This window comes from Suncus etruscus, chromosome 1, assembly GCF_024139225.1.
Source record: "Suncus etruscus isolate mSunEtr1 chromosome 1, mSunEtr1.pri.cur, whole genome shotgun sequence".
NCBI classification, from domain to species: Eukaryota; Metazoa; Chordata; class Mammalia; order Eulipotyphla; family Soricidae; genus Suncus; species Suncus etruscus.
In genome coordinates, this window is record NC_064848.1 from 148,707,609 (window position 1) to 148,735,008 (window position 27,400).

Consider the following 27,400-nt stretch of genomic DNA (forward strand, 5'->3'; position numbering starts at 1 on the left):
GTTTCGTAAAAGCTTCTTAAATGTCAGGTCTTTACTGCCACTGATAATCCCTGATATGTGTTAGTTAATTTCATTCTTAAAATAAACTTAATCTCAGGTAAGCAACTTGCCTAAAATAATATACTAATTGTTTCATCTGAGCTACAAAGCCAGCAAGTCTGACTCCATAATCTGCAGTAGTAGTCACTGAGTTTTCCTGCTTCTCAGCAATGATGAACTGAAAACCTAGGCATTATGGGGCAGGAGCTGTTGTACAGAAAGTAGGGCTCTTGCTTTGCACACTACTGACCCAGATTCAATCCCCATCTTCACGTATGGTTCCTTCCCCAGGGCTCTATCTACTAGGTTTGATTCTTGAGCACAAAGCCAGAAGTCCTGAACATGCCAGGTGTGGTCCCAAAACCAAAACTGTTCCCCCTGCCCCCAAGCTAAGTAGACATTATTTGCTGGCAACCAGGCCCTCTGAAATGTGAATTTAGATCATAGACTTTGGTTATAACACATTGACCACCAACTCCTTTTGGTGAGGGCACCCCTAGTGGTGCTCAAACACTAATCCTGGTTCATTGCTCATTTCTTTTTTTCTTTTCTTTTCTTTTCTTTTCTTTTTTTTTTTTTTTTTTTTGGTTTTTGGGCCACACCCATTTGACGCTCAGGGGTTACTCCTGGCTATGCGCTCAGAAATCGCCCCTGGCTTGGGGGGACCATATGGGACACTGGGGGATCGAACCGAGGTCCGTCCTACGCTAGCGCTTGCAAGGCAGACACCTTACCTCTAGCGCCACCTTCCCGGGCCCCATTGCTCATTTCTAGCAGAATTAGGGAGATAGGTTGTTTACTTGTGGCTGATCCAAGATTAATCTCCAGCATCTCTTATGGTCCTTCAGGCACTACCCAGAGTGATTCCTTAGAATACTCACAAGAGACCTTTGAGTATCACTGGATGTGGCCCCAAAACAAATGATGTATGAGTGGGTAGAGCATTTTCTTTGCACATGGCTGGCCTGTGTTCAATTTTCAGCATCCCAAAAGGCCCTTTTAGCTTGCCAGGAGTGATCTTTGAGCACAGAACCAAGAGTAACCCTGGAGCACAGCCGGGTGTGACCCCAAAACAACAACAAAAAGATGTGTTATGGACCTTATACCACATTTTATGTAGGTGCTTGCCTTCATAATCATAGCAACCCTGGTTCTATCCCTAGCACCACATAGGTTCCCCAAACCCCACCACAAGTAAGTCCTGAGCACAGCTAAGTGTGGGCTGCACCAACCACCCCCCTAAAAAGACAAAGATTTCCCTGGAAGTAGTATTTTTGTTTTTGTTTGTTTGTTTTGGCCTCAGGGCCACATGCAGCAGGGCCAGGAGCTTCTTCTCACTTTATGCTTTGGGATCCCTTTCTGCTATGCTAGAGAACCGTGTAGTGGAGGGGATGGATCCTGGGCCTCCATTTTGCAGAGCATTGAGTCACCTGACATTTTCTAGCCCTTTGAGTGAATCCTGAGTGCCAGGAATAACTCCTGAGCATAGCTGGGTGGTCCAAAACTTTAAAAAAAAAAAAAAAAGAAAAGAAAGAAAGAAAGTAGCTATAGATATAGATCAGCTTTTTATTTTTCAGTACTCTCACCCATGTGAAAATTAAAAATTTATTTTTCTGCCAGAGCAAGAGCACAGTGGTAGGGCATTTGCCTTGCATGTAGTGGCCAACCCCGGACAGGCTCTAGTTCATTTTCTGGCATCCAATATGGTCCCCTGAGCCTGCCAGGAGCAATTTCTGAGCGCAGAGTCAAGAGTAACCCCTGAGCTCCACCGGGTGTGACCCAAACCCCTCCCCCAAATTTATTGTTCTTCTTGCCTTTCCCCCCCTATTTTAACATGCCATCTCAAACCGATTAATATTTCTCATTTTTCTCAGATGGAGGCCAAAGTAAAGGGGACACTAAATTACCACGGAAATCTCAGTGACTTCCCAGCAAGCCAAGGAGATGAGACACTTAGCTGGCTGATGGGATCTACCTGATGCGAACGTACTGTTTTGGTCCTAGGGCTGCTGTTCTGTCGATGTTTACATTCTCTCGTCCCGAGCACTGTGGTGAGGAGGAAAAAGAAAAACATTACTTGAGTAAAGCCAGCTGCAGGAGGAAAACGTGCTTCCAGCAAAGTTAGTGACCGTTGGTCCCTCCTAAGGAAAGATAAAGTCACCCTATTAACTGACTTGAAAGAGACTCAGTTGTCAAACCCACAGAAGTATAAATTTGGTTTTTCCCGGGAAGGGTGAGGAAGAAATTGAGAATTTGGGTAAAAACTCCATCCATCCTGGGGGTTGGATTTGAACACTTGCAGGCATAATTGCATGGTAGAAGGCAATAGTTGTTGGAATGAGGCAGTTGTTAGGAGCAATGACCAGACTTGTGTGAATGGACTATGCAGCAGCTTTGCCACAACAGCAATTTGACTCTGTGTGGTAGAGGCAGGGCAGAGTCAATGCTGTATCCCGCAAATCCTGAGCAGACTTGAATTTTCTCCAGTTCGTAGCCACTGCCTGTGGAGGCCAGGGGGCTGCAGGTGCTCCAGGAAAGTTCTCTTAGCACAGTTAGGGTATTCAGTCCTCAAGATTTTTAAGTCACGAAGTGAAGCGTTATTGCTCTTCGCAGATGAAACCTTGGCGTCTCCTTCTTGTGAAAGGGGTCGTTTTATCTCCCAGTGAGGAGCAGGTGATACGTGCGGCTGTTATTTATTGATTGGTCCATTCCCATCACCATTCTTGAGACTGAAGCGTGACTCGCTCACGTTTTTCTCTCAAGACCTGGGGCATCTTCGAAACAGGGCTGCGGTGTTGGTGCTCTTTCATTCTTTGCAAGCCACCACCACAAATTGTACATACCCCCAGCTTCATCTCCGTTCACAATTTCTTTCTGTTCTTTTAGTTAGTGGTACTTCAGGGGTGATATTAACTATTGATATGAAAAGGTGTGTGTCCAGCATATACTTCTTCATTGGTCATTCAGATGGCATATATATATATTTTTGGAATTTTTAAGATAGTATTTTAAAGGGAGTAATTACATTTAGGATCATTATGTGTACAAGGAATTATTTTTTATAACAATCACAGTGTATTTATACTCCTTTGTGTTCAGCATAGTGAGACTGATTTGGAGCATTTGGGATCGTAAAGCTTTATTACTATTTACTCAGAGTATTGATACATGAGTCAGTCTTCACATGAGACTCCTTAGTCATTTAACCTTCCTTATGCAAATAGAATATTCAACAAAGGATTTTAGGAGATTGTTTTCTCTTTAAATACATTTAAGTTTTTGCCTCCCCCTTTCAATCTTCCTTCACCGTTCTTGTCAGTCAGATTCACTTTCTCCCTTCTTTTCTCTTTTTTACCTACCTCTCTACCATCTCTCTCTCTTTCCCCTCACTTCCTCTTTCCCTTACTTCTCTTGGGCTTCTGAGTGTTTGCAAACTGAACCCATGAATGGTAAAAGCTTGGTCTGTTATAATGCTAAAGTAACCCAAAACACAGCATCAGATTTCCCGTAACAAGATTTCTTGCATGTTTTCATTGCAAGTCACCTTGTATTTTTTAGCTTATTCGGGTAAGAGCTGTCTTTCCTTTTTACTTTTGTTTACAAAAAAAAAAAGTCCCAAATAGCCTATCAGATAGTGAATGAACACCACAGATCTGTGTAGATCTGCATACCTATATTTTGACTTCAAAATCACATTATCTTGCTTCATAGCAAGATACTTTAGTTCCAAGAATATGTCACAGTAAGGGGAAAGGATTATTTTATTGTTATAATACTTGCCTCTAAAATTTTAGTTTACTAGTACATCACTAAGAATTTTGTATCAATCTTGACAAATATTTTAGAAGTATATTGAGGTCTGTCAGAGAAGTTTGACATATTTGATTAGTGTCTATTCAACTCTTAAGCTGGAACAGCTTGTGCCCATCTCTTGGGCCATGCCATATCGAAAACCTCTTAATTTTAGTCTCTGGGAGGCAGAAAGTCGTCTCTGCTAACACTAGAAAGGGGTTTACCTTTGTGTTAAGTGCTGTACCAGGGAAGCCAGATTACATATTTCTTTTCCTGCTGATAATTGTGCATGTATTCATCTTTGTGTGTATGTTTGTACATGTATATTTATTAATATATTAATTCATTACTCACTTAAATCAAGAAAAAACTACTTGTTTCTTAAATCCATCAGTTCTGAATCATGCCATATGAAGATCCCTGATCACTCTGTTGTCAAAAAAAGCACTGGATGACCAATATTTTCTCCCAATATTAGTCTGTAATTTCCTAGTAAGTAATATTCGAAGGTCTTTGGTGTTCACAATATGGAGATTATGTTTTCAGTCTTGAGTCCTCGAGGACAGCCACTATATCCCCCCTCATTTCTCATCACATTTTCAGACTAACTTAAAGGCATCTCCCTCGAAACTGTCCTTTTATGTTGTACAAACAAAACAAACATCTTTATATTTCTTAATAGATGAGTATGATCAGAGTTTCTACATGTAAATACAAGACTTAATTTCTTTTCTAGATCATGACATTGAATACGGTGTCCCAACTTGACGGTCACCTATCTTTATAGTTTTCTTACTAAAATAAACAAACATATAAATTGGTTATTTTTTAGCACAGAGACTTTGTGAATCATACTGTATTTTTGCACTTAAAAAAGTCAAATTACATTATTTTTTCAAATGGTAAGTAATTGGAAAGCTATAGAGCAGTGTGTATTTCCGAAGAGCATTCGCAATATTCCAATGCAAAGCTAGTCAGCACATGTAATTCCGTCCCCCTCCACGGGATTTCTGATTCAGGAAAATGAAGCTGTGTGTTCTCAACTGTCTTGTATTTTCAGTTGCCTTCACTGATGTATAAGCTGTTACTGTACATACAAATTATTCCTCAGTATTCATGAGCAATAATGGTCAGCGGAGGTGTCCTCAGAGATCACCACGCTGAGCCTCTGTCAGAGACTGTCGGGGAGCAAAGTGTCAAGCTCATTCAGAGCCTCCAGAAGAAAAGCAAGCAATAATTCCCATTAAAGTAGATCATTCTTTCTCAGAGGGTAAAAGAAATCCTAATTTTAACAGCCTGAAGCAAAAGATTTGGGGGGAAGGAGGTGAGGTTAATCTGAAGTCACAGATCCTAAGAGGAGGGGAATGCAGAGGGTTGTGTCAGAACATTCTTTCACACTTACCACCCCTTTGATGGATGCTGCTGCCCAAATTACCATTTTTGACAGCGAATTGTAGACTGGGATTTATTAAATGACTAGGTCAAGAGGAGGAACCGGGCACATAACGTTTGAATACTGTGGGTTTGACACCTGTTCGAAAACTATTTGATTAGGAATGATTTTTAATCCAAGATTTTTCTCCCCATAAAAAGCAGACCTAAATTGTTTACTCCCTGATTGGAAAGGGCAGACACCTTAAGTCATTCTCTGGTTGCCCTCAGCCCTTTCCACCTCTGTGTACCTGGTTCAAGATATTTTTCTGGAATGGAAATTCTACTGTTCAAACTGCCATTGAGTATGAGAATTCGGAGTCCCTTGGGATCATCTCTTAGCACTCCAGTTATCTGTCATATTTGCTGCTACATTTGTAAAATGAACTTTGCCTGTATTGGTTGACTTTAATCTGATTTTCATTTACTTTACTTCCAGGATGTTTTGTCATGATTTTGACCCATTTGTAAAATCAGTAAACTTTGTTTTAGGAGTGCACCGTAAAAGCACACTGGTCCCTGTATTACCATCATTTGGGCTTTGAATGATTGTTGGTTAGTTAGTTGGTGTTTCTGTTGCAAAGTAAAAATAGAAGAATGAGAAGTTTCTGATCAGGCCAAACTAGAGACCTTTCAGCACTGAAGCTTCAGCTGACCTGAAGCTCTCCTAAGGGCCTTCCTTTCCTTTCTGTTGTGCATGTATGAGTGGTCTGGGGTTTTTCTTTTTCTGTGGGGAGTGGTGGCGGGGCAGCAACTTTGGTTTTTGTAGTAATGAAATAGAGGGAAAAAATGCAGTAGTTGATAAATGACTGATAAAAAACATGTTATGCAATTTTATTTTATAAAATTTAAGGGGAAAAGTTTTAACTTTCTGTAAATCATTTCTTAAATCTGGTAAAAAAAAAAAAAGCTTATATTACTCCTCCAAAACATACTTAATTCAGGCCTTTGTCTTTGTTAAGTGCCTTTTTTTTCTTTCCTTTTTTTCCTCTCTTTCAAAACTGTTCTCAGATACCCCAAAATATGGCTCATTAGTCTGGAGATTCAAGAGGAAGAATCTCAAAATTGCCAACGTCATATCATGCTGTAATCTCTTTGTTTTATTTATATGTATATGGATATATGTGTAAGATACATGCATACATATATATACACAGATATATATGTGTCCATATGTAATATATATCAGACTGATAGCTGCTGTACCATTGCATCCTTTCTGAACACTCCCCATGTTTGTGAAACTTCTGCCTTGTTGGTTCCATTGCTTTTAGACAATTCAAGCGGGTGGATTTGGAAGTTGTCTTTTTTCCTAAGATGCTGTCTTTCCCCTTTATCTGTTTGTAGAGGTTAACAAAAAATATATATATTATATATAAGAAGTCAGTTATAAGCAAAATAAACTCAGTAGACTCATTGCCTATTCCTGGATGTAATCCTCTGCTCCGTGCCCTGCAGACTTGGCATAAGTCATAGTGGATAAAGCATTGGAGGAGCAGGAAACTGGGGGTTCGGCTGGGGAAGGGGCACTGGTTGCAGAGGGCAGGGGCAAATTACACAGAAGAGCACATGGTAGAATGGGTGCGGGTGTTTGGACTTGTCACCATTGAAAGTGTGTCCCATTCTCTCCTGGGAAATGATTCCACTTAGCTCGTTAACTGCCTGTTTGTCATTGACCACTTAGAAGTAAACACGCCTCCAATACTGAAGGGAAATTCTCCGAACTGATAGCATTGTAGAGAGACCTTCCTGTTAATTATCTTGCCAGATAGTTTTACTTGGCTTAATCTGATTTTCTGGGGTTATTTTTTTTTTTATTCTTGCATAAATTGACAGAAAACTTTCAGTGTCTCCAATATATGTTTTTTGCTGATCACACATGTAACACTCCTTTAAGTGAGACTTAAATTGTTTCGATCCTCTAAATCCAGTACAGATTCATTTTTTTAAAAGTTTCCCCTTTGGGGGGTTGGAGCGGTGGTGCTAGAGGTAAGGCGTCTGCCTAGAACGGACCGGACCGTGGTTCAATCCCCCAGCGTCCCATATGGTCCCCCAAGCCAGGAGCGATTTCTGAGCGCAGAGCTAGGAGTAATCCCTGAGCGTCATAGGTGTGGGCCCACCCCCCAAAAAAAGTTCCCCCTTTGGGGGCCTGAGAGAGATAGCACAGTGATAGGGCACTTGCCTTGCACACAACCGATCCAGGACAGACGCTTCAAATCCCGGCGTCCCATATGGTCCCTCTAGCCAACCAGGAGTGATTTCGGAGCGCCATTGGGTGTGACCCAAACGCCCCCACAAAAAAAAAAAAAAAAGTTCCCCCTTTGACTACATTTTGAATTGGCCAACCTAGATTCCATCTCTGGCATCTTATATGGTTCCCTGAGTCCTGCTTTGGATTGATCCAAATGCAGAACCAGGAGTATCACCAAATGTGGCCCAAAATCAGAAGAGGGGGTACAAAAGGGAAGAAGCCTTGTCAGATTGCCAGATATCAAAGATATCAAAACTCATTCAGTAGTGTTGAATTATTTTATTCTTTATTTAGGGAAATATTGTTTAAACCTTAGTGCCTCAGATTACCCATTAGAAAATTGGGTATAATGATTTTTACCTACCTCCCAGGGATATCAGAGACTTTACTATTTCAAAATATTTGAGTTTTTCTAAAATGTCCTATATAATTTTGAGATAATAGAGGCTGAAAAATATTTCCCTACAAAGTATATAAAAAGCACCAATTTTTAGAATTAAAAAAAAAATCACTGGAATTCTAACTTAGTTGTCTGTTCGTTATTTAAACGTTCTATGGGTGGTGGAGTAAAATGTTCAGTTTCGGGTGAATAAGTGGGGAAGGAGAAATAATACTAAGTTTATTCATTATAAGTAGATTTAGGGAGGTTGGGTGTTTGTTTGTTTTTGCCGCCAAGGTTGTAGAACCAGAAGCTAAATGAAGTTTGGATGCCAGGTCTTGGACGGGTATTTGAGAATTAGCTGTCTCACTTCCCATTTTCTCTGTCTGATTTCCCAGTAGTGTGTTGGGTAACGTGGAGCTGGCTTTACCCCTGCTAAGAATGGAAGGGAGTGGCATCCTGCAGCTGATGCAGACTACCAGCACCACATGCCAGCTGGTCTCTGGCATTCTGCTGCTGCATCTGGAAGAGGGTGGAGCCACCCACTGCAGAGGGAGGGAGATGGGAATGTAAGACCTCAGGGCTGGAACCAGGTGGGAAGAACACCTTTCCAGCTCCTCAGAGAAAAGGGTGATTCTGACCTCCTCTACTGTGGCATGTTAAGTAATAATAAAGTTTCCTTTTGTCATGTGAAACTGGGGGGAGGGGAAGAAAACAGAGCTTGCATTTTAAGTTATGGGAGGGAGTTTAGATTCAAACTGTGGCACGTACTCAGGGCCTGGGAGGAGACTAAAGAGGGACAAGGAACAGTTAGACATGACAGTTAGCCAGCATGAGTGGTTGAGAAAGCACTAGGCCTGAACAGACAGCTTCTAGACTTATTCCCAGGACTGACCAGGGCCACTTGAGTCTCGTAGTAGGATTTTTTTTTCCTGAAAAATCACTGAGCTTGGGGCCGGAGAGTTAGCACAGTGGTAGGGTTTTTGCCTTGCAGCTGACCCAGGACAGACCTGGGTTCGAATCCCAGAATTCCATATGGTCCCTGTGCCTGCCAGGAACGATTTCTGAGTGCAGAGCCAGGTAACCCTTGAGCACCACATGTTGTGACCCAAAAAACAAACAAAAAAAAATCACTGGTCTTGTTTGTTTCTCTAGATAAGGAAGCCTGTAAATATCAACTATGCAGATAATCATGACCTTTCTTTTCTGTATTTTTCTCTTTCTCCATTCTTAAAATGACAAGATGTTAAGACTTTAAATCCAAAGAAATAAGGCTCAAGGGTTTTGTTGAATGTTCCTCCAAAAATAAATATATTTGGGGGCGAAGTTATAGTACAGCCAGTGAGGCACTTGCCTTGCACTCTACTGACCCAGATTTGGTCCCCAGCATTCCATATGGTCTCTCAGTCCTCGAGGAGTCCCTGAATGCAAAGCCAGGAGTAAGCCTGAACACCACTGGATGTGGCAAAAAAAAATTTTTTTTTTTTGGTTTTTGGGTCATACCTGGCTGTGCTCAGGTTACTCCTGGCTCTTAGCTCAGAAATCACTCCTGGCAGGCTCGGGGATCATATGGGATGCCAGGGTTCAAACCACCAACTTTCTGCATGTAAGGCAAATGCCTTACCTCCATGCTATCTCTCCGGCCCCAACAAAAAAAATTTTTTAAAGATATTCTGTGTTTATCTATCCTGAAATGTGAACTTTATACTAAAAACGAAGTGAAGATGCATTCGCTGGTGCAAAATTGTAGTTAGATTTATGAAATGTCTTCGGGTTGTGATGGTCAAATCAACCCCAGGTTGGGTTCTAAGGAAGCTGTAGATTCTGTGGTTTGTCATTCAGGTTTCTGGAGCTGAACAGATAGACTCTTAACAAAAGCTTTGAAGTTCCTGTCGTCTTCTTTCTTCCCCTAGTCAGAGCTCTTAGTTTACCATTTTGTCAGGGAGTTGCTACACTATTACTTTTTTCTCAGATATTTCCAAAGTTCCATTTGCTGGTCTTTATTTCCTAACGCCATAACACTTGCTCAATCTTTCTTACATTTTCCATTTTATAGTACTTAAATTGCAGGCACCTTTCCAAGTCGTTACCCTCCTAACAGGTCAAGAATGCTTACAAGGGGCTAGAGCACAGTGTCCTGCATGCAGTTGACCTGAGTTCAATCCCCAGCATCCCATATGATCCCAAGTGTGCCAGGAGTAATTTCTGAGTGCAGAGTTGGAGCACCATTTGAGCACCATTGGGTGCGTGCCCTGGAATAAAGAATACTTTCAAAAATCACAGTAGTAGGTGTTGGAGAGATAGCACAGCGGTAGGGTGTTTGCCTCGCACACTGCTGACCTGGAATAGGCCCAGGTTCAATCCCCGGCATCCCTAGTGGTCCCTAAGCCTGCCAGGAGTAATCCCTGAGGCTGCCGGTTGTGGCCCAAAAACCAAAAAATAAAATAAAAGTTAAAAATAAAATCACAATAATATAATAAAAGTTAGTATGTCCAGGACATGGGAACTAGAAATTTTTTATTTCTCGGTATTAAAAAGACATCTCAGGCTGGAGCGATAGTAGTATAGCAGGAAGGTACTTGTCTTGCATGCATCCAACCCGGGTTCAATACCTGGAATTCCATATGGTCCTCAAAGCCTACTAGGAGTGATTCCTGAGTGCAGAGCCAGGACTAACCCCTGGACACCACCAGAAATGACATCCAAGTAAAACCAAACAATTGACCTCTCTACTGTGTAACATGGCAGTGATAACATTTCATGGCTTTCTCTTGAAATGACTATGAGATGTGGGCCTTTAATAGAGGCTCTTATTTTACATAAAACTGCCTTATTTCTACATAAAACCTACTGCATACTCTTCACAGTGAGCTTCCAAATGCTTCGTACCAATTTTATTTTATTATAGAGCACTAATCAGAAGCTTATGGAAATACAACAAGATGACTTAGGCAGAGTAACTTGGTGTGTGTCTGCTATGAAGTGAACTGCTTCATCTGCCTCTGAACTCATTCAGGAAGCAGCTGAGTCACTGAGTCCAGCCAGGCATCCTTGTTCTCAGCAGACCTGTATTATCTGTCCTTGCAGCCATAAACTTTCCTCATAGGGGACTTCTCTCTTCAGTGTGCCTTTTGGAGCAAATTTTCTTCCCCAGACTTGCAAATTACCCCAGTTTGCGCTGGCAACATTAGAAGAGAAACATGTTAGTCCCCGTTGAGAGAGGCCGTCATAAAGTTAGTTGGCCAACAGTGGCCAGCGTTTTCAGTCATGGCTCTGCTCACACAATTTAATTCAGAAACATTTTAAAAACCTTTTGATAACCAAAAGGCTCTTCAGCAGATATAGGTCCCTCTTGTTGGCTGTCATTGAAAACAATCCTAGAAGGCATTCTGAGTATTCTGCAGAAGCGTGTGCAGTCTGAGGCATGTCCTCAGATTTGGCCGAGAGAAACATTGCATGCTTCACGAAGATACTAGATCTCTGGCCGGAGAAAATTGTATGTTCCAAATAGTAAGATCATCACAATCCTCCAAGACAATTAAGTGATGGGTGTTTTCTCTCTTCCATCTCAAGCAGGAACTTGTGTTTGTAGCCGTAAAACTGAGTATGGGACCACAGACCTATTTGCTAGAAATGATGGGGAATAAGGATTCTGATTCATAGTCTGGTAAGCACATGTTCCCAACCCTGCAGTTAGGAATCTCGACCAGGCAAAGCCTTCAGTTTGGTTTATACAGTGATTGTTCTCTCTGTAGAGGACCCTCCTCCCTCCAGTTACGCATCTGCCTCTTACTTAGCCACTTCCACGGGGGAGAGATCCCAGCACGATTCACAGCCCATCTGGAAGGAAGGAGCCAGATCATCGCGCTCCTCGGGTGAAAGGCACTGATCTGATCACTGCATTGGTTTCTAGGGAGATGAGTTTTTGCTAACTTGAAGGGATATGCTGTTTTTTAAATAAAAGTGTGATTTAATATTTTGGGATTTTGTTTTTCCTCGTTTAAAAACTGGACCTGAACACAGCTTTTGAGTTGATATTTGTAATAATCTCAGGACCTGAAAGATTGTAGCATTTAGTGTGTCTTAAAAAATTATGTACTGTACCAGCCATGGATTTTTGTAATATACTTGTCTCCCTTTTTTGTATTATTTTAGTAAAAAAAATTTTAAATAAAAGGGGGTGGTAATGTCACGCGAATGGGTGTGTGTGGTGTGTGTGTGTGTGTGTGTGTGTGTGTGTGTGCGCGCTTGTATAAGGCTCTTTTGAGATGAACTGGTGCTTGTGTAATTTCCAGCTCTGCTCAGAGCAGGAATATGGACAAACTGCTGCTACTGCCCCTGCACTGAGCCTCAGTATCTCCATTGTGTTTCCTAGTAGGTAGATTAGGCACAACTCCCCAGGAAAGGGCTGGGAAGCCAACCTATCCCAAGCCCGCCACCTTCATGTGCTTAGTTCCATGGGCACAATGAATGCTTGTGCTCATGTTGTCCAAACTTTGGTAGTTTTCACTCATTATTGATATTGAGAGAAGTCATGTCACTATTTTCTAAACAGAAAGAAGGGCGAATAAATATTTGTAACCAGAAAGAAAAAACAAAGCAAACCAACAAATCACATTTCATAAAACTCGAATTAGGAGCTGGAGCGATAGTACAGCGGTAAGACATTTGCCTTGCATGTGGCCGATCCAGGACGGACCTTGGTTCGATCCCCGGCCTCCCATATAGGTCCCCCAAGCCAGGAACATCTATGAACGCAGAACCAGAAGTAACCCCTGAGCATCACCGGGTGTGGCCCCAAAACCAGAAAAAAAAAACTCAAATGAATTTGCATAAACATGCCTAAAAGAGATGTGACTTGAGAAATCCACCCATGGACATACTCTTTTTCAGTGCAGGGATTGTTTTGATTTTCTTTTTTCTCTCTATCTCTGTTTTGCAACAGCCTTGCTCATATTCCAGGTATAGCTCACAACCCGTTTTAAGCGGGAGCCTTATTTGATTCCGTGACGATGTCTGTCTATTCTTTATGACAGGACCTTTTACATGAATTTTTTTCTTGTGTATGTTTTCTGTGTTTGTTGTATTAAATAAAGAGGAATGAACATATTATTCCCATGTTTGTGGTCTTATTGGGCTAACTTGGATATCTCAATTCAGATGTATTAGTGAGTCCATATTCTGTTTCACACTATTAGGCACTGTAGAATAGAGGTAAATAGTTACAGGTGGTTCCAGTTACAGATGACAGTCACATGACAAGTTCAAAGATGATAGCTCAGAGTATGTCCAACAGCTGTGGTCTCTTGCCACCCTGGGAGAAACTGAGTTGGAGCCCTCTGTAAGACCTAGTTGGCTGGAGAGAGTATAGTTGGTAAGGTGCTTGCCTTACATGTGACCAACCTGGGTTCAATCCCTATTGTCCTTTATGATACCCCGAACTCTCAAGGGGTAATTCCTGAATGAAGAGCCGGGAGTAATCCTTGAGCAGGTGTGCCCCCATCCGAAAAAAAAGGAAAGGTAAGACCAAGACTTAGCTGAGTAGATGACACTTTGCCAGCTCTCCTAGGAGATTTGGTTAGCAAGAAGGAAAAGGAAAGGTACTGGCAATGGCAGGAAATAAATAGCCAGGCTGGTGTGCGGTGTGGATTTTGGGATAGGGAGAAGCCAAATCATGGGTCCTGCCAGGAACTTGGTGTTTGAGAATGCTGCTGAGTCAAGTTTTGAAATGCAGATATAGGAATTCACTAAGTGATCATTTAAAGTCTTACTGGTTTGATTTGGGGGAGGTCACGGTGGTGTTCAGGGGTCACTCCCTGACTATACTCAGGAATCACTCCTTGCAGGCTCAGTTCCATATGGGGTGAGAGATCAAACCTTGGTTAGCTGCATGCCATGTGCTTGCAGTCTAGAGAATCTAGGGAGGTGAGAAGATAACAGAAGTAGAAGGTGCAGAACCAAGGGGTTCAGGAGGTCTCCAGAGGGAGACCTTCACCACACCCTACCAAAGAGGAAAGAGACAAGCTGGAGGAGACGTGTGCCCTGTGCAAGACAGAACAAGGACCAGCTCAGCTTGAGCCCTCATCCTTCCCAGATGGAGGAGGGCACAGATCAGACTTGGTAAGATCTAGAGAAAAATCTGTAGTTTCTTCTAAAACAAAGCAACCTTCCCCCCCCCCACCCCCATCAAAGGAGACAGACCCCTTCTCCACCATTTTTGTTTTTGGTGGTTCTTTTTTATTTATTTTTTTGCCACATCTGGAGGTGTTCAGAAGTTACACCCAGTCCTGCTCATGATCACTCCTGGCTAGACTCGGCACCACATGGAATGTTGGAACTCAAATCCAGGTCAGCCACTGCAAAACAGACACCCTACCTGCTGTACTATTTCTTCAGCCTATATATTTTATTTTAAACTTTTGTATTTTCTGGTTTTGAAAATATTTCTGATTATTTTCTGGCTTATCATCTGACAATGGTGTGCTATTGTGTGCTCGGGAATCATATGGGATGCCAGGATTGGAAACCGGTAAAAGCACATGCACAACTTTCCAGCTCCGGCTTTTCTGATCTCCCCCTCATTTGAGGGCGTGGGTGGACATTCCAAGGAGCTAGGTGGCCATTCCGGGCTCTCTGCTCAAGGTACCAGATGCAATGCATGCCTTCGTCTGGGAGGACCACAGTAAATACCAGGGATTGGACCTAGGCCTCCAGTATGAAAAGTGAGTGCGTGCTTCAGCTGGTTGAGCGCTTTCCTGTTCCAAACTGGGGGAGTGGGGGCCACAGGGGTTTAGTGTCACAACCTGTGACGGTGCTGGGGTGCTGGGCCTGAACCAGAATTGCCCTATGCAAGACAAGTAACTAAACCCCTGTCCTTTTCTCCAGCCCAAACTCCTTTTATTACTTTTATTTGGGGGCCACACAGGTAAGTGCTCAGAATTTACTCCTGACTGCTCTCAGAAGGGGTTCAGGGGATCCCTATGGGGTGAAAGCAGGGCGATGCAACTCTTGTTCAGCTTCATGTTTTAACCCCAGGGATCTCTGCCACTCTCCAGCTGTTTTCATAAAGAACAGTTATGCGGGGCCTGAGAGATAGCAGTGCCATAGGGCGTTTACCTTGCAAGCAGCTGATCCTGACAGTGGGTGGTTCGAATCCCGGCATCCCATATGGTCCCCCGTGCCTGCCAGAAGCAACTTCTGAGCGCAGAGCCAGGAGTAATCCCTCCCTGAGCGCCGCCTGTTGTGGCCCAAAAACCAAAAAAAGGTCATGTGGCGGAGAGTCCCAGCGTTCAGGACTTCTGTGCTGAAACACAAGGTTCCAACATTTCTGCCATCGTCCTTGGAAGCCCCAGCACTGTGGGGTGATAGGAATTAGGAACCCTCACCTAGTACCCTTCAACCATCGACAAAAATTGGGAAAGAATTGCAAGAACAGCAGCAAGGGTGCCGCAGTCTAGACACACACATTTGCTTTATTACATGGCAACGAGGAGTCGAATAATGGGTGCATTGTTAATATTCCTGAACTGATGGGGCCACAGCGATAGCACAGCAGCAGGTCGTTTGCCTTGCGGTTGACCCATAACAGACCTGGGTTCGATCCCCGGTGTCCGATATGGTCCCCCAAGCCAGGAGCGACTTCTGAGTGCAGACCCAGGAGTAGCCTCTGAGCGTCACCGGCTCCACAATGCATGAACAGGAGCCTGGGAGATAGTACAGTGACAAAGGTGCTTGTCTATCACATAGCTGGCCTGGGTTCGAACCCTGGTATCCCATAAGATCAACAAGAGTAACTAAAGCATGCCAGGTATACCCCAAAACAAAAATCAATATTCCCTGCACTGGCTCCTCCCAACACAACACGTCCATCCGGGTCTGGGCCCCCCAAAAACTGAACTCTTGCAGACCGTGTGGGAAGAGCGGGAAACAAGAGGGCTGCTTGCTGGAGAATTTGCACAGCAGATCTAGGCGCCCCAGACTAGGAATGCAAATGAGGAAGATACCAGGTCTGCAGAGAAAGGATGAGAATTAGGTCGAGTCTCGCGAGATTTGCCCTCAAAGTCACGCACAGCCGCTGGACGCAGCAGCAGGATGTGGGACACCCAGGCCAGACTTTTTTTTTGGTTTTTGGGCCACACACGGCGGTGCTCAGGGGTGACTCCTGGCTGTCTGCTCAGGAATAGCTCCTGCCAGGCACGGGGGACCATATGGGACACCGGGATTCGAACCAACCCCCTTTGGTTCTGGATCGGCTGCTTGCAAGGCAAACGCCGCTGTGCTATCTCTCCGGGCCCCTGGCCAGACTTTCTACGGAGAACGGAATCCCTCCCTCTCTCCAGCTCCGAGTGGCGGAAAAAAGCCGGTCAAGGGTCTTATTCTTTGCCTACTACCGCCTCGGCGGAAATAGAAGTGGCGTCACCGGAAGTAACCGTGACATCAACCGGAAGCGGACGCGGCGCCCCCTAACGTTGGGCTCGAGCCTCGCTCCGCCACAACCCCGGAAGTGGTGGGCGATTTCGGCTGCAAAACCCTCGGAATTGGATCTCGGGCGGTCGGGCGGCCTAAAGAAAGGGTCAGTGCAGTCGGCGCCGAGCCGTCCCGTGGCTTCTCGTACGCAGGCGCAGCGGTGGAGCGGGCGCGAGCCCTACGGCTGCGACCGGCGTGCCCCCGCTGTCTCCTAGGTAAAGCGGCGTCTCCGCCCTGCGAACTACAACTCCCAGCATGCCCCGCGCCGCAGCCAGTCCCGGCCGTGGTTCGGGATAGGCCCCGAAGCGGTTGAAAGGGCGGTGACGGCCCGAGCAGGAAAGCCCCTGAATACGTCGTTTCAGCAAAACATTTGCAGCAGCCCCAGTGGCCTAATGGATAAGGCATTGGCCTCCTAAGCCAGGGATTGTGGGTTCGAGTCCCATCTGGGGTGGTTCATCTTTTCTTTTAAAAAATGATTTCATTCCTTAAGGATAAGTCCAAGGAGCACAGCAAAGACAGTTTGAGAGTGGCAATTCTTTGCACAGCCCCAGCAAAATAGATGGGACACGGAAAGGAAAAGCTTTGGCCTAAAGAAAAACAAATCCGACTCCTGGAGAGACTCTCACGCTCTAGATTTTAAAACAACTGGGATATGTGTGTTTTCAATAGCCTTTGAGAGTCGGCGAGAAATCGGCGTGATCCAGTACCTTCCTCCAAGCCGGACGGAACGTCCCGTCCGGGATGATTTCTCTGACTTTTGGTCTTCTTTTAAAAAGTATTAAACAAAAACAACGACCAAAATTAAAGAAAGGGAGGCTTCTCTTATGAGAGGACCCTCTCTGGCATCTCACGCCTGGGTCCTTCTCCACGCTGTTTTTTTCCAGTGACCACCAGCTGTGGCCCCGGTCGTGGCGTCGGACGAGGACACACACCCTCGGGGCAAGGGCTTTGCTCGCGTTTTCTGGCGGTTGAGTTCGGCCTTCGATTGCTCTTCCCTGCGGCCGGCGGCGATCCGGCGGCGATCGACCCTCCGGACTGCGCAGGCGCGGCGCTGCACGGGCGCCCGACTCTCTGGACTGCGCAGGCGCGGCCTGGTACGGGCGCCCGACACTCCGGATTGCGCAGGCGCGGTGCAGCGAGGGCGCCCGGGAGGGGAAAATGGCCGCTCTGGGTACACCGGCGCGCACTCTCCGGGGTCTGCTCCGCGAGCTGCGCTATTTGGACGCGGCCATGAGCCGGCCCTACCGAGATTCGGAAGCCTATCGGTACCTCTTGAAGGCTTTTCGTGCACATCGGGTACGGCAGCCGCAGCTACGCGGCGACGGGGGCGAGAACCCCACCTCCATGTTTGTTTTCGGGAATCCCCCCTCCCTGAGCACCAAACTAGGAGTAGCGGGAGCACAACGAAAAGTGGGGTCCGGGACAAAGGGAACGCGCGCCTCTTCTCCCTACAGGGCTGAGAGCTCTTTCAAAAGCACCAGTTGCAAGGCAGAAGCGTTTCTCTCCCTTTGCATCTGGAACTTCATTTATCTGATTCCCAGTTGGGTTTTTTTTGGAACTACTAAAAGTTGCAATTTTGGGGCCCCAGGGAGCCTAAGGGGTCGTTTTTTTTTTTGCATGCGGGAGACTTGGGTTGGATCCCTGCCACTGTCCGGGCTCCAGAACATCACATAGGCTAGGGGTCACAACCTGCGGCTCCTTTGAAACTTTGCTGAGGCTCCGATACTGGGGTGGGGGGTGTGTGGCGAGGAGCGGTATCATTTAAATATTTTAATTGGCTATTAGTTTGCACAAATATATTTTACATTTAAGCGAAAAATTATTTTCTTCAGATCGACAGCTACAGATTGTGTAGTTAGACGATCCTATATATAGTATTATAGTATATAGCAACAATGTATGCAGTGCTAGATTTGTTTTAAATGTCGCAATGGTTTTGCGGCTCCCAGGTTTTTGTTTTTTTTTCCCTTGGGAAACGCGTCCAAGTGGCTCTTTATGTCTTGCAGACCCCGGCATAGGCAGTCTGAGCCGGTTTGGGCTCCTCTCCTCCTCCCCAAAACCAAAGCTTTATAAAAGACCACGAAAAGGAAGGTTGCAACCCAAGATATCCTTATATATGTCCCTAAGCACTATTCCCTGAGGAACAACCCTAAGAGTTTCTGGACATGGCCACAAAGTTGCAAACTAGTTTAGAAAGCGGAAACTAAGGAAACTTGTTTCTTTTGAGAGATGCTGGAAAAGGAAGTCTTGTATGTCTGAGGTCGGGAGGTCGTGTTTCAAGATGATGACACTGGAATTAAAAGAAATTTTTTTTCTTTTTTTTTTTTTTTTTTTTTGGTTTTTGGGCCACACCCTGTGACACTCAGGGGTTATTCCTGGCTATGCGCTCAGAAGTTGCTCCTGGCTTCTTGGGGGACCATATGGGACGCCGGGGGATCGAACCGCGGTCCGTCCTAGGCTAGCGCAGGCAAGGCAGGCACCTTACCTCCAGCGCCACCGCCCGGCCCCAAAGATTTTTTTTGTTTGTTTGTTTTTTTTTGTTGGTTTTTTTTGTTTTTTTGGGTCACACCCAGCAGTGCTCAGGGGTTACTCCTGGCTGTCTGCTCAGAAATAGCTCCTGGCAGGCACAGGGGACCATATGGGACACCGGGATTCGAACCAACCACCTTAGGTCCTGGATCGGCTGTTTGCAAGGCAAACGCCACTGTGCTATCTCTCCGGGCCCCTAAAAGAAATTTTTAAGAGGTCAGGAGCCTAAGACCTTAATGGACTGAGGTCATGCCGTCGCAAAAACTGAGGGAGCAATAGATGTACTGGAGTCTTGTCTTGTAGTAAATGTAAATTAACCCAAGAAGCCATACATGCAAATAGTATCCCATAAGAATTGCTAGTGGGGGGGCCGGAGAGATAGCATGGAGGTAAGGCATTTACCTTTCATGCAGAAGGTCATCGGTTCGAATCCCGGCATCCCATATGGTCCCCCGCGCATGCCAGGAGCAATTTCTGAGCCTGGAGCCAGGAAAAACCCCTGAGCACTGCCGGGTGTGACCAAAAAAAAAAAAAAAAAAAAAACAAAACAAAACAAAAAAAAAAAAGAATTGCTAGTGGGCCGAAGAGATAGCTTGGAGATGCAGAAGGAGGGTGGTTCGAATCCCGGCATCCCATATGGTTCCCCAATCCTGGCAGGAGTAACCCCTGAGCGTGGCCGGGTGTGATCCAAAAAAGAAAAAAAAATAGTGTCAGTGCTGGAGAGAGTACAGCTGATAGGCACACAGCCTATCTACATTCATTCTTAGCATTCCGTACAGTTATCTGAGCATTATCAGGAGTAATTCCTGAGCATCTCTGGGTAGGGTTCAAAAAAGGTTGTTTCAGGGGCCAAATCGGTAGCACAGTGCTAGAGTACTTGCCTTGCATGTAGGTGGCTAATCCAGGACGGACCTCGAGGGTCTGATCGGTAGCACAGCGATAGGATGCTTGCCTTGCATGTGGCTAATCCAGGACCGACCTCAGTTAGATCCCCAGCATCCCATCTGGTCCCCCAAGCCAGGAGCGATTTTAACCCCTGAGCGTCATCGGGTGTGCCCCCTCCCCCATAAAAAAAAGTTGTTTCGCATTCAGGGCCAGAGGTATAAAAGTACAGAAGATGCTTGCCTTCCACACTGCTGACCCAAGGGGATCCTTGAGCACAGCTAAATTTGGCCAAATAACAACCAAAAAAAGGCATTTGTGGGGCCGGGCGGTGGCGCTAAAGGTAAGGTGCCTGCCTTGCCTGCGCTAGCCTTGGACGGACCGAGGTTCGATCCCCCGGTGTCCCATATGGTCCCCCAAGCCAGGAGCAACTTCTGAGCGCATAGCCAGGAGGAACTCCTGAGCGTTACTGGGTGTGGCCCAAAAACAAAAAAAAAAAAAAAAAAAGGCATTTGTTTCAAATCCTTCCATTTGGAGCTTGTGTAACAGAAACAAGTTTTACCCTTTGATATATTGAGGTTTCACACTGCTGTTTGAAATTTGAGGGGGTGGGGACAGAGGTTTGCTTACAGCTGGCAGTGCTCAGTGCTTACTCATTTTTCTGTGTTCAGGGAACTATATGCAGTACTAGATTATCAGATGGGTTGGCAGCATGAAACACAAGCACCTTTCTTGCTGTTCTTTCCTCTGGTCCTCAAAAATTTTTACTTATTTGGAAGTTACAATAAGAGCCAGCGAGATAGCACCAGAGTCAAAGGAATATGCTTTTTATTTATGGGAGTTCCCTGCTATCCCTTGTATTGCAGGGTCAGGGCGTTGCCAGCCCCAGCATTGTTCCATTGGTCCACTAGCCACAAATGGCTACAAGTAGCCCTCAGGAAGTGCAAGAAAAAACATAACTCTCTTCAGGCTTCTTTTTTTTTTTTTTTTTTTTTTTTAATTATGAGAACAATGATGCAAAGAGGAGAATGTAAAGTTACAGTGGAAGGACAATAGCCCATAAACAGAGTTCTCAAAAGAAATGATACCTAAATATTGAACTTACAAAGAACATTAAGAAAAATAAGGCAGGGGGCCGGAGAGATAGCATGGAGGTAAGGCGTTTGCCTCTCATGCAGGAGGTCATCGGTTCGAATCCCGGCGTCCCATATATGGTCCTCCCGTGCCTGCCAGGAGCAATTTCTGAGCCTGGAGCCAGGAATAACCCCTGAGCACTGCCGGGTGTGACCCAAAAACCACAAAAAAAAAAAAAAAAGAAAAATAAGGCAGAACCCATGTACAATTACTTTGTGCACAAGTTCCCCAATTGTAGTACATTATAACATTTCTTAGCAGTACACAAAGCAATCTAAAGCCATGAGATTTATGTGACAACTTAAACATTGAAGGCATAGTATTTTTTTTTGTATTTTCATGCACATGCATATTAGTTTAAGTTAACATCAAAAGTTTAAGGTTTTTTTTTTTTTAAGGGTTAGAGTCAAAAGAACACAGTAAAAACGGTGTTAGAGGGGCCGGAGAATAGCATGGAGCTAAGGCGTTTGCCTTTCATGCAGGAGGTCATCAGTTTGAATCCCAGCGTCCCATATGGTCCCCCATGCCTGCCGGGAGCAATTTCTGAGCATGGAGCCAGGAGTAACCCCTGAGCACTGCCGGGTGTGACCCAAAAACCACACACACACACACACACACACACACACACACACAATAATAATAATAAAAGCAGTGTTGGAGTGGCAAATATTGTTTGCATAGCCCACCAAAATATGGGGGACATGAAAAGGAAAAGCCTTGATCTAAATGCAAGGAGACCCTACCCCTGAAGTTTCCTGGCATAAGACCAATTCTAGGCTCCAGGCAAACTAGTTTATTCAATCCAAGTCATTGTATGTAGTGCCAATACAGTTTTATTTTTCACTCAGTTTCTATTGTTGGCATCAGGTTTCTGTATTAAAGATCCTGGAATCTGCACATCCTACATTGAAGTCAGGCTGGTGTGGAGTATCCTCTCGTTTCACCTCACAATTAAGGGCAATACAGAAAGAACTGTCCCGAAAGCAGGTCATTGTTGTTAAGTCTTCTCAGTGTTAGAGAAGTCTCTTTTGAATAGGTTGATGTCAGAGCAGCGGTAGGGTCTTCCCTGGTAGAGGATTGCCTCCAGGTGATGTTATAGAAAACCTTGGATGTTTTCTAGATGTCTTCCCTAGATCAGGAGTGGATGGAGAATGCACATTCTTCTGAGGCCTGTGTCTTCAGGCTTCTTTAGTTCTTTTCTTTTTTTTTTTTTGGTTTTTGGGCCACACCCGGCAGTGCTCAGGGGTTACTCCTGGCTGTCTGCTCAGAAATAGCTCCTGGCAGGCATGGGGGACCATATGGGACACCGGGATTTGAACCAACCACCTTTGGTCCTGGATCGGCTGTTTGCAAGGCAAATGCCGCTGTGCTATCTCTCCGGGCCCTTTAGTTCTTTTCAATGCTACCAGGCTTCAACAATGCAGCTTAACACCAATTCAGTTCATGCCTTTCCTTCTATACGATATGGCCCCCAGATTCCTTCTTTGTAAACAGTTGGGAATCTGAAATTAAAAGATGAAAACGGGCCGGAGTGATAGCACAGTAGTAGGGCATTTACCTTGCAAGCGGCTAACCTGAAACAGACCTAGGTTCGATCCCAGCATCCGATATGGTCCCCCGAGCCTGCCAGAAGCAATTTCTGAGCACAGAGCCAGGAATAACCCCGGCTGTGCCCCCACCTCCCAAGAAAAAGAAAAAAGAGGGGAAAGAGAGATAGTAGAGTGCATAGGACTCTTGCTTAGCATATATGGTCGACCCAGGTTTGCTTGGCCCCAAAACAAACCAAAAATAACCCTAAAATTTGAAGACAAATTTCTTATAGATTGTCTCTGCCATAATCAATTTTGGGGGGGCCACACTCAGCAGTACTTAGGAGTTACTCTTTTGCAGTGCTTAGGGGGCTATAAGGAATATTGAGGATTGAGCCCAGGTCAGTTGCAAGTAAAGCAAATAAATAACCCCCTGTACTATTTGCTCTGGCTCCTGTCACTCTATCATAATAAATTTTAGAATGTTTTTTTAGTTTTGGGTCACACTCGGCAGCGCTCAGGGGTTACTCCTGGCTCTACACTCAGAAATCACTCCTGGCAGGCTCGGGGGACCCTATGGGATGCCAAAATTTGAACCACTATCCTTGCAAGGCAAATACCCTACCTCCATGCTATTTCTCTGGCCCTAGAGCTGCATTTCTCAACTTGGAACCATAGTCCTACCTCTTAAAACCCCAAGATATTCCAGGGAAGGGGAGGTTGGTGTCTGGATTGTTAGTATAGTTGATAGGGCTCTTGCTTGGCATGTGGCTGCTCCAGATTTGACCATGAGTAGAAATAGTCCCCCAAGAACTTAGAGGAGGTTTCAGGTGAGTTAGGTAAAAATTAGAGGGTCATAGTACAAGACTAGAGGCTCAAGGGGCAGGATAGGACACTGGAAAAAAGCTTAGTGGGAAGAGCCCCTGGCAACACTGCTCTAGAGAAGACATGTTGATAGTTCAAGTTCGGAGCCAAGCCATCACTGAGCTGTTAATATCTAGCCTTGCTGCTTCCCCAGGTCACCAGTGAGAAGTTGTGCCGAGCTCAACACCAGCTTCATTTCCAAGCTGCCACCTATCTCTGCCTGCTTCGCAGCGTTCGTGAGCATGTGTCTCTCCACGAGGAATTTCATGGCAAGGGGGAGCGATCCGTGGAAGAGTCTGCTGGGTTGGTGGGACTCAAGCTGCCCCATCAACCTGGAGGGAAAGGCTGGGAGTCTTAAAGATGCCGAGAAACTTCCTCCTGCTGCCCTCTTGCCAGAATGGGATTATTGTACAAATATGTATTTAATCATTAAATTGTTCGGAAAGTTTATGATTTCTCTCTAATTTTTAAATGTTTCTTGAGAAGGTTTCAGCTCTGCACAGTGAGTTTATTGAATTTCTTATGCCAACTTGAAAGATTGATCTTTTAATTTTTAATTTTTATTGCTTTGGGGACACACCAGGCATGCTTATGGCTTACTCCAGGCTTCAGGAGTTATTTCTGGCAGAGCTCATTGGATCATGTAGAGCACGAGGGATCAAGACTGGCTTAGCTGCATGCAAAGCAAATTCCATATACACTGTATTATATAGCTCTGGCCTTGATCTTTTTTTTTTTTCTTTTTGGATCACACCTGGTGATGCTCAGGGGTTACTCCTGGCTCTGCGTTCAGGAATCGCTCCTGTCTTCTGATGGTACTTAAGGGACCATATGGAATGCTGGAATCGAACCCAGGTTGGACAGGTGCACATCAAGTGCCCTACTTGCTTGCTGTATTATCTGTTAAATCCCACAACATTTATTTTTATTATTATTGGTATTTTTATTTTTGGTTTTTGAGCCACACCTGGTGATGCTCAGGGGTTACTCCTGGCTATGCACTCAGCACAAGCAGTAAAGCATCTGCCTTGTAGCGCTAGCCTAGGATGGACCGCAGTTCGATCCCTCAGTATCCCATATGATCCCCCAAGCCCAGAGCGGTTTCTGAGCTCATAGCCAGGAGTAACCCCTGAGAGTCACCGGTGTGACACAAAAACCAAATAAGTAAATGAATAAATAAATAAAATGATTTAAAAAAATTATTGGCCCTTAGTACAAGTTGTGCTGGGATTGGTTGTAGCTCAAATGTAGCATCAGACAGATGGCTGGGTGGGCTCCACATCCTCAGATCCAGGGTGCAATGTCATCTGGCTATCTCTCTGTTGCTGCAGACCCAGGGTGCGGTTGTCATCTGGCCGTCTGTCAGCTACTGTTTAGCCTTATATGGATGTATTTCCTGGCATTTACCCCTAAGGTCTGGTTCCAGAAACTGGCTGTTCCCTGGGCCTAGTCTTTCTACCTTAAAACTGTAGCTGCACTTAGATTCAAAGCCAGGTTTACACTATTTAACTTCTTTTTCCTTTTTTTTTTTTTTTCTGGGCCACACCCAGTGACACTCAGGGGTTACTCCTGGCTATGTGCTCAGAAATCACTCCTGGCTTGGGGAACTATATGGAACACCAGGGGATCGAACCGTGGTCCGTTCTAGGTTAGCTGCATACAAGGCAGCTTGTATGCATAAGCATACCACTTGCTCCACCGCTCCAGTAGTTAACTTCTTTAAGCAAGCAGAGTACAGCAGCCAAAGCAATGTTATCTCTAACAAAGGCACACCATAATCTAACATCAACATTTAGATTATAGTTAATTCCAAGTCTTAGATCTGTAAGGAGACCATATGGGATGTGTGTGCAAGGCAAGTACCATACCCATTATACCATACTATCTCCAACCCCTACAGTACTTTTTTTTTATGGTGGGGGTTGGGGACCACATCCGGTGGTGCTCTAGGCTTACTTTTGACTCTGAGCTTAGGGATCACTCCTAGAGGAGTCACATATGTGATGCTAGAGATTGAACCTGGGTCAGCCTTGAGCAAGGCAAGCACACTACCCACTATACTGTCTCTCTGGCCCCTAATGGTTTATGGTATCACTAGAAAATTACTGCCCCCACCTCTATAGTGCCTTTCCGCCACTGTTCTAATGTCACCTTGAATTAGATCTTCACTCCCCTCCTTCCTTTCCCTGTTAATATTTTATTTTATTTTGGGGGGGGGGATCACACCCGGCAGTGCTCAGGAGTTACTCCTGCCTCTACACTCAGAAATAGCTCCTGGCAGGTGCGGGGCACCATATGGGATGCCGGGATTCGAACCATTGTCCTGCATGGAAGGCAAATGCCTTACCTCCATGCTATCTCTCCGGCCCCTAATATTTTATAATCCAAGGGTTTGTCACTATTAATAGTATACATTCCATTGCTTTGTGTCTATATGTCATAATGAATGACAACATTATCTGGTAATTGTCCTCCCTCTGACAATATTTTTAAAATATGGCACGCTTTGTGAATTTGCGTGTCATCCTTGCGCACGGGCCATGCTAATCTTTGTGTTGTTCCAATTTTAGTATATGTGCTGCCGAATCGAGCACTGACATTTCTGTTAACATGATACCCTCCAGTCCTGTTGGAGTAACCGGTTTTTACTCTATTCAGATAATTCTTTTTTGTTTGTGCTTGTCGCTCATGGACTAGATAACCTCTGGATTGGTCCCCCATCCCTCCACCCATTAGGGAGGTCCTTCTCTTCCCAATAAAAATGTTGGGTCAGAGAAACTGCAGTTTTGGTTCCACAGCTAGCCTGTCTACCTGCTGGTCTCTTTTGCCAGCTGACAGATAGCTTGTGGTGGAAGTTTCCTGAACCTGTTTTATCTCTTCAACCTCGTGGATTATTATGTTCAAGTTGCTTCCAGACCTATGTTCCCCAATCCCCTTGGAACTGAGGGATGAGACTTCCTGCCACAGGCTAGCTTTGGATGTTTGGTTGTATTAGAGAATTTCTTTGAATTCTCTCAGGAAAGTGGATACACGAATGGCATATAAAGAAAATGAGAGACCACACAATTCTAGGTGGGAAAAAACAGAGTTTCTGAGTTTAATGTGAAGAATAAGAGGTATAAATGAGGGATTGGCCAGCCATTTTTTTCTATAGCATAAAAAGAATATTCTCCTATGTTAAATTACAATGTGAATCTCTTGTAAGTGAAAACAAAACAAAACAAAAAAAAATTTCACCTGGCTCCTGATGAGTAGATACATTTCAAGTAAGAATTCAGAGTAGGGCCCGGAGAAATAGCACAGTGGCGTTTGCCTTGCAAGCAGCCGATCCAGGACCTAAGGTGGTTGGTTTGAATCCCGGTGTCCCATATGGTCCCCTGTGCCTGCCAGGAGCTATTTCTGAGCAGACAGCCAGGAGTAACCCCTGAGCACCGCCGGGTGTGGCCCAAACCCCCCCCCCCCAAAAAAAAAAAAAAAGAAAAGAAAAGTGTAGGAGCTAGAGCGATGACGCAGCGATAGGGCTTTTGCCTTTCACGCAGCTTACTCAGGCTGGACCACAGTTTGAACCCCAGCGTCCCATATGGTACCTCAAGCCAGGATTAATTTCTGAGCGCATAGCCAGGAATAACCCCTGAGAGTCACTGGGTGTGTTCTTCTCCAAAAAAAGTAGAAAAGTGTGCTGAGTTTGGGTTTCCGGTGTTTTTTTTTTATTTGTTTTTTGCGAGGTTAGGGGGAAAGAAGGACTATGCCCAGGAGTCGTTCCCCTCATTCTTACAGGAATAACTAAGATTGGCCATATGTACTATCTTGGTGCCCAGTTATGTGATTTGAGGCAGTTTAGTTGACTTACAGGCAGGGACAGAGTGAATAGGGTGTTTGCCCGGCACATGGCTAATCTGTATTGATTACCAGCATTCCATAAGGTATCATGAGGCTGCAATGGATAACCTTTGAGCATAGCCAGGGGTATTCCCCCCCCCAAAAAAAAAAAGTCTTGCTGGGGCTAGAGATATAGCAGGGCCCTCCATGACCCTACTTAGGTTTGATCCTCCATGGCACCCCATACGATCCTGAGCCCACTAGGAGTAATTCCTGAGTGTAGAC

General features: G+C 44.9%; 2 protein-coding genes and 2 non-coding genes across 4 annotated transcripts in view; 3 read left to right on the top strand and 1 right to left on the bottom strand.

Annotated features, from left to right (window-relative positions):
• The window catches only part of UBN2 (ubinuclein 2), an 87,756-nt gene extending 81,058 nt beyond the window's left edge, over window positions 1–6,698 (top strand). Inside the window, 1 exon segment of the mRNA XM_049774283.1 lies at window positions 1,914–6,698. Coding sequence (XP_049630240.1) covers window positions 1,914–1,963 — 50 coding nt within the window. The 3' untranslated portion in view covers window positions 1,964–6,698.
• A 10,038-nt stretch (window positions 6,699–16,736) lies between these two features.
• Window positions 16,737–16,809, top strand: TRNAR-CCU (transfer RNA arginine (anticodon CCU)). The gene has a single exon. It is a non-coding gene; the product is annotated as a tRNA-Arg (tRNA).
• A 658-nt stretch (window positions 16,810–17,467) lies between these two features.
• FMC1 (formation of mitochondrial complex V assembly factor 1 homolog) lies at window positions 17,468–23,749 on the top strand. Its single transcript, XM_049775799.1, has 2 exons — window positions 17,468–17,654; window positions 23,451–23,749. The coding sequence occupies exons 1-2, from the start codon at window positions 17,517–17,519 to the stop codon at window positions 23,652–23,654; spliced, it is 342 nt and encodes a 113-aa protein (XP_049631756.1). The 5' UTR covers window positions 17,468–17,516; the 3' UTR covers window positions 23,655–23,749.
• A 2,037-nt stretch (window positions 23,750–25,786) lies between these two features.
• Window positions 25,787–25,890, bottom strand: LOC126028118 (U6 spliceosomal RNA). Its single transcript, XR_007502388.1, has one exon. It is a non-coding gene; the product is annotated as a U6 spliceosomal RNA (small nuclear RNA).
• Window positions 25,891–27,400: the final 1,510 nt, after the last annotated feature.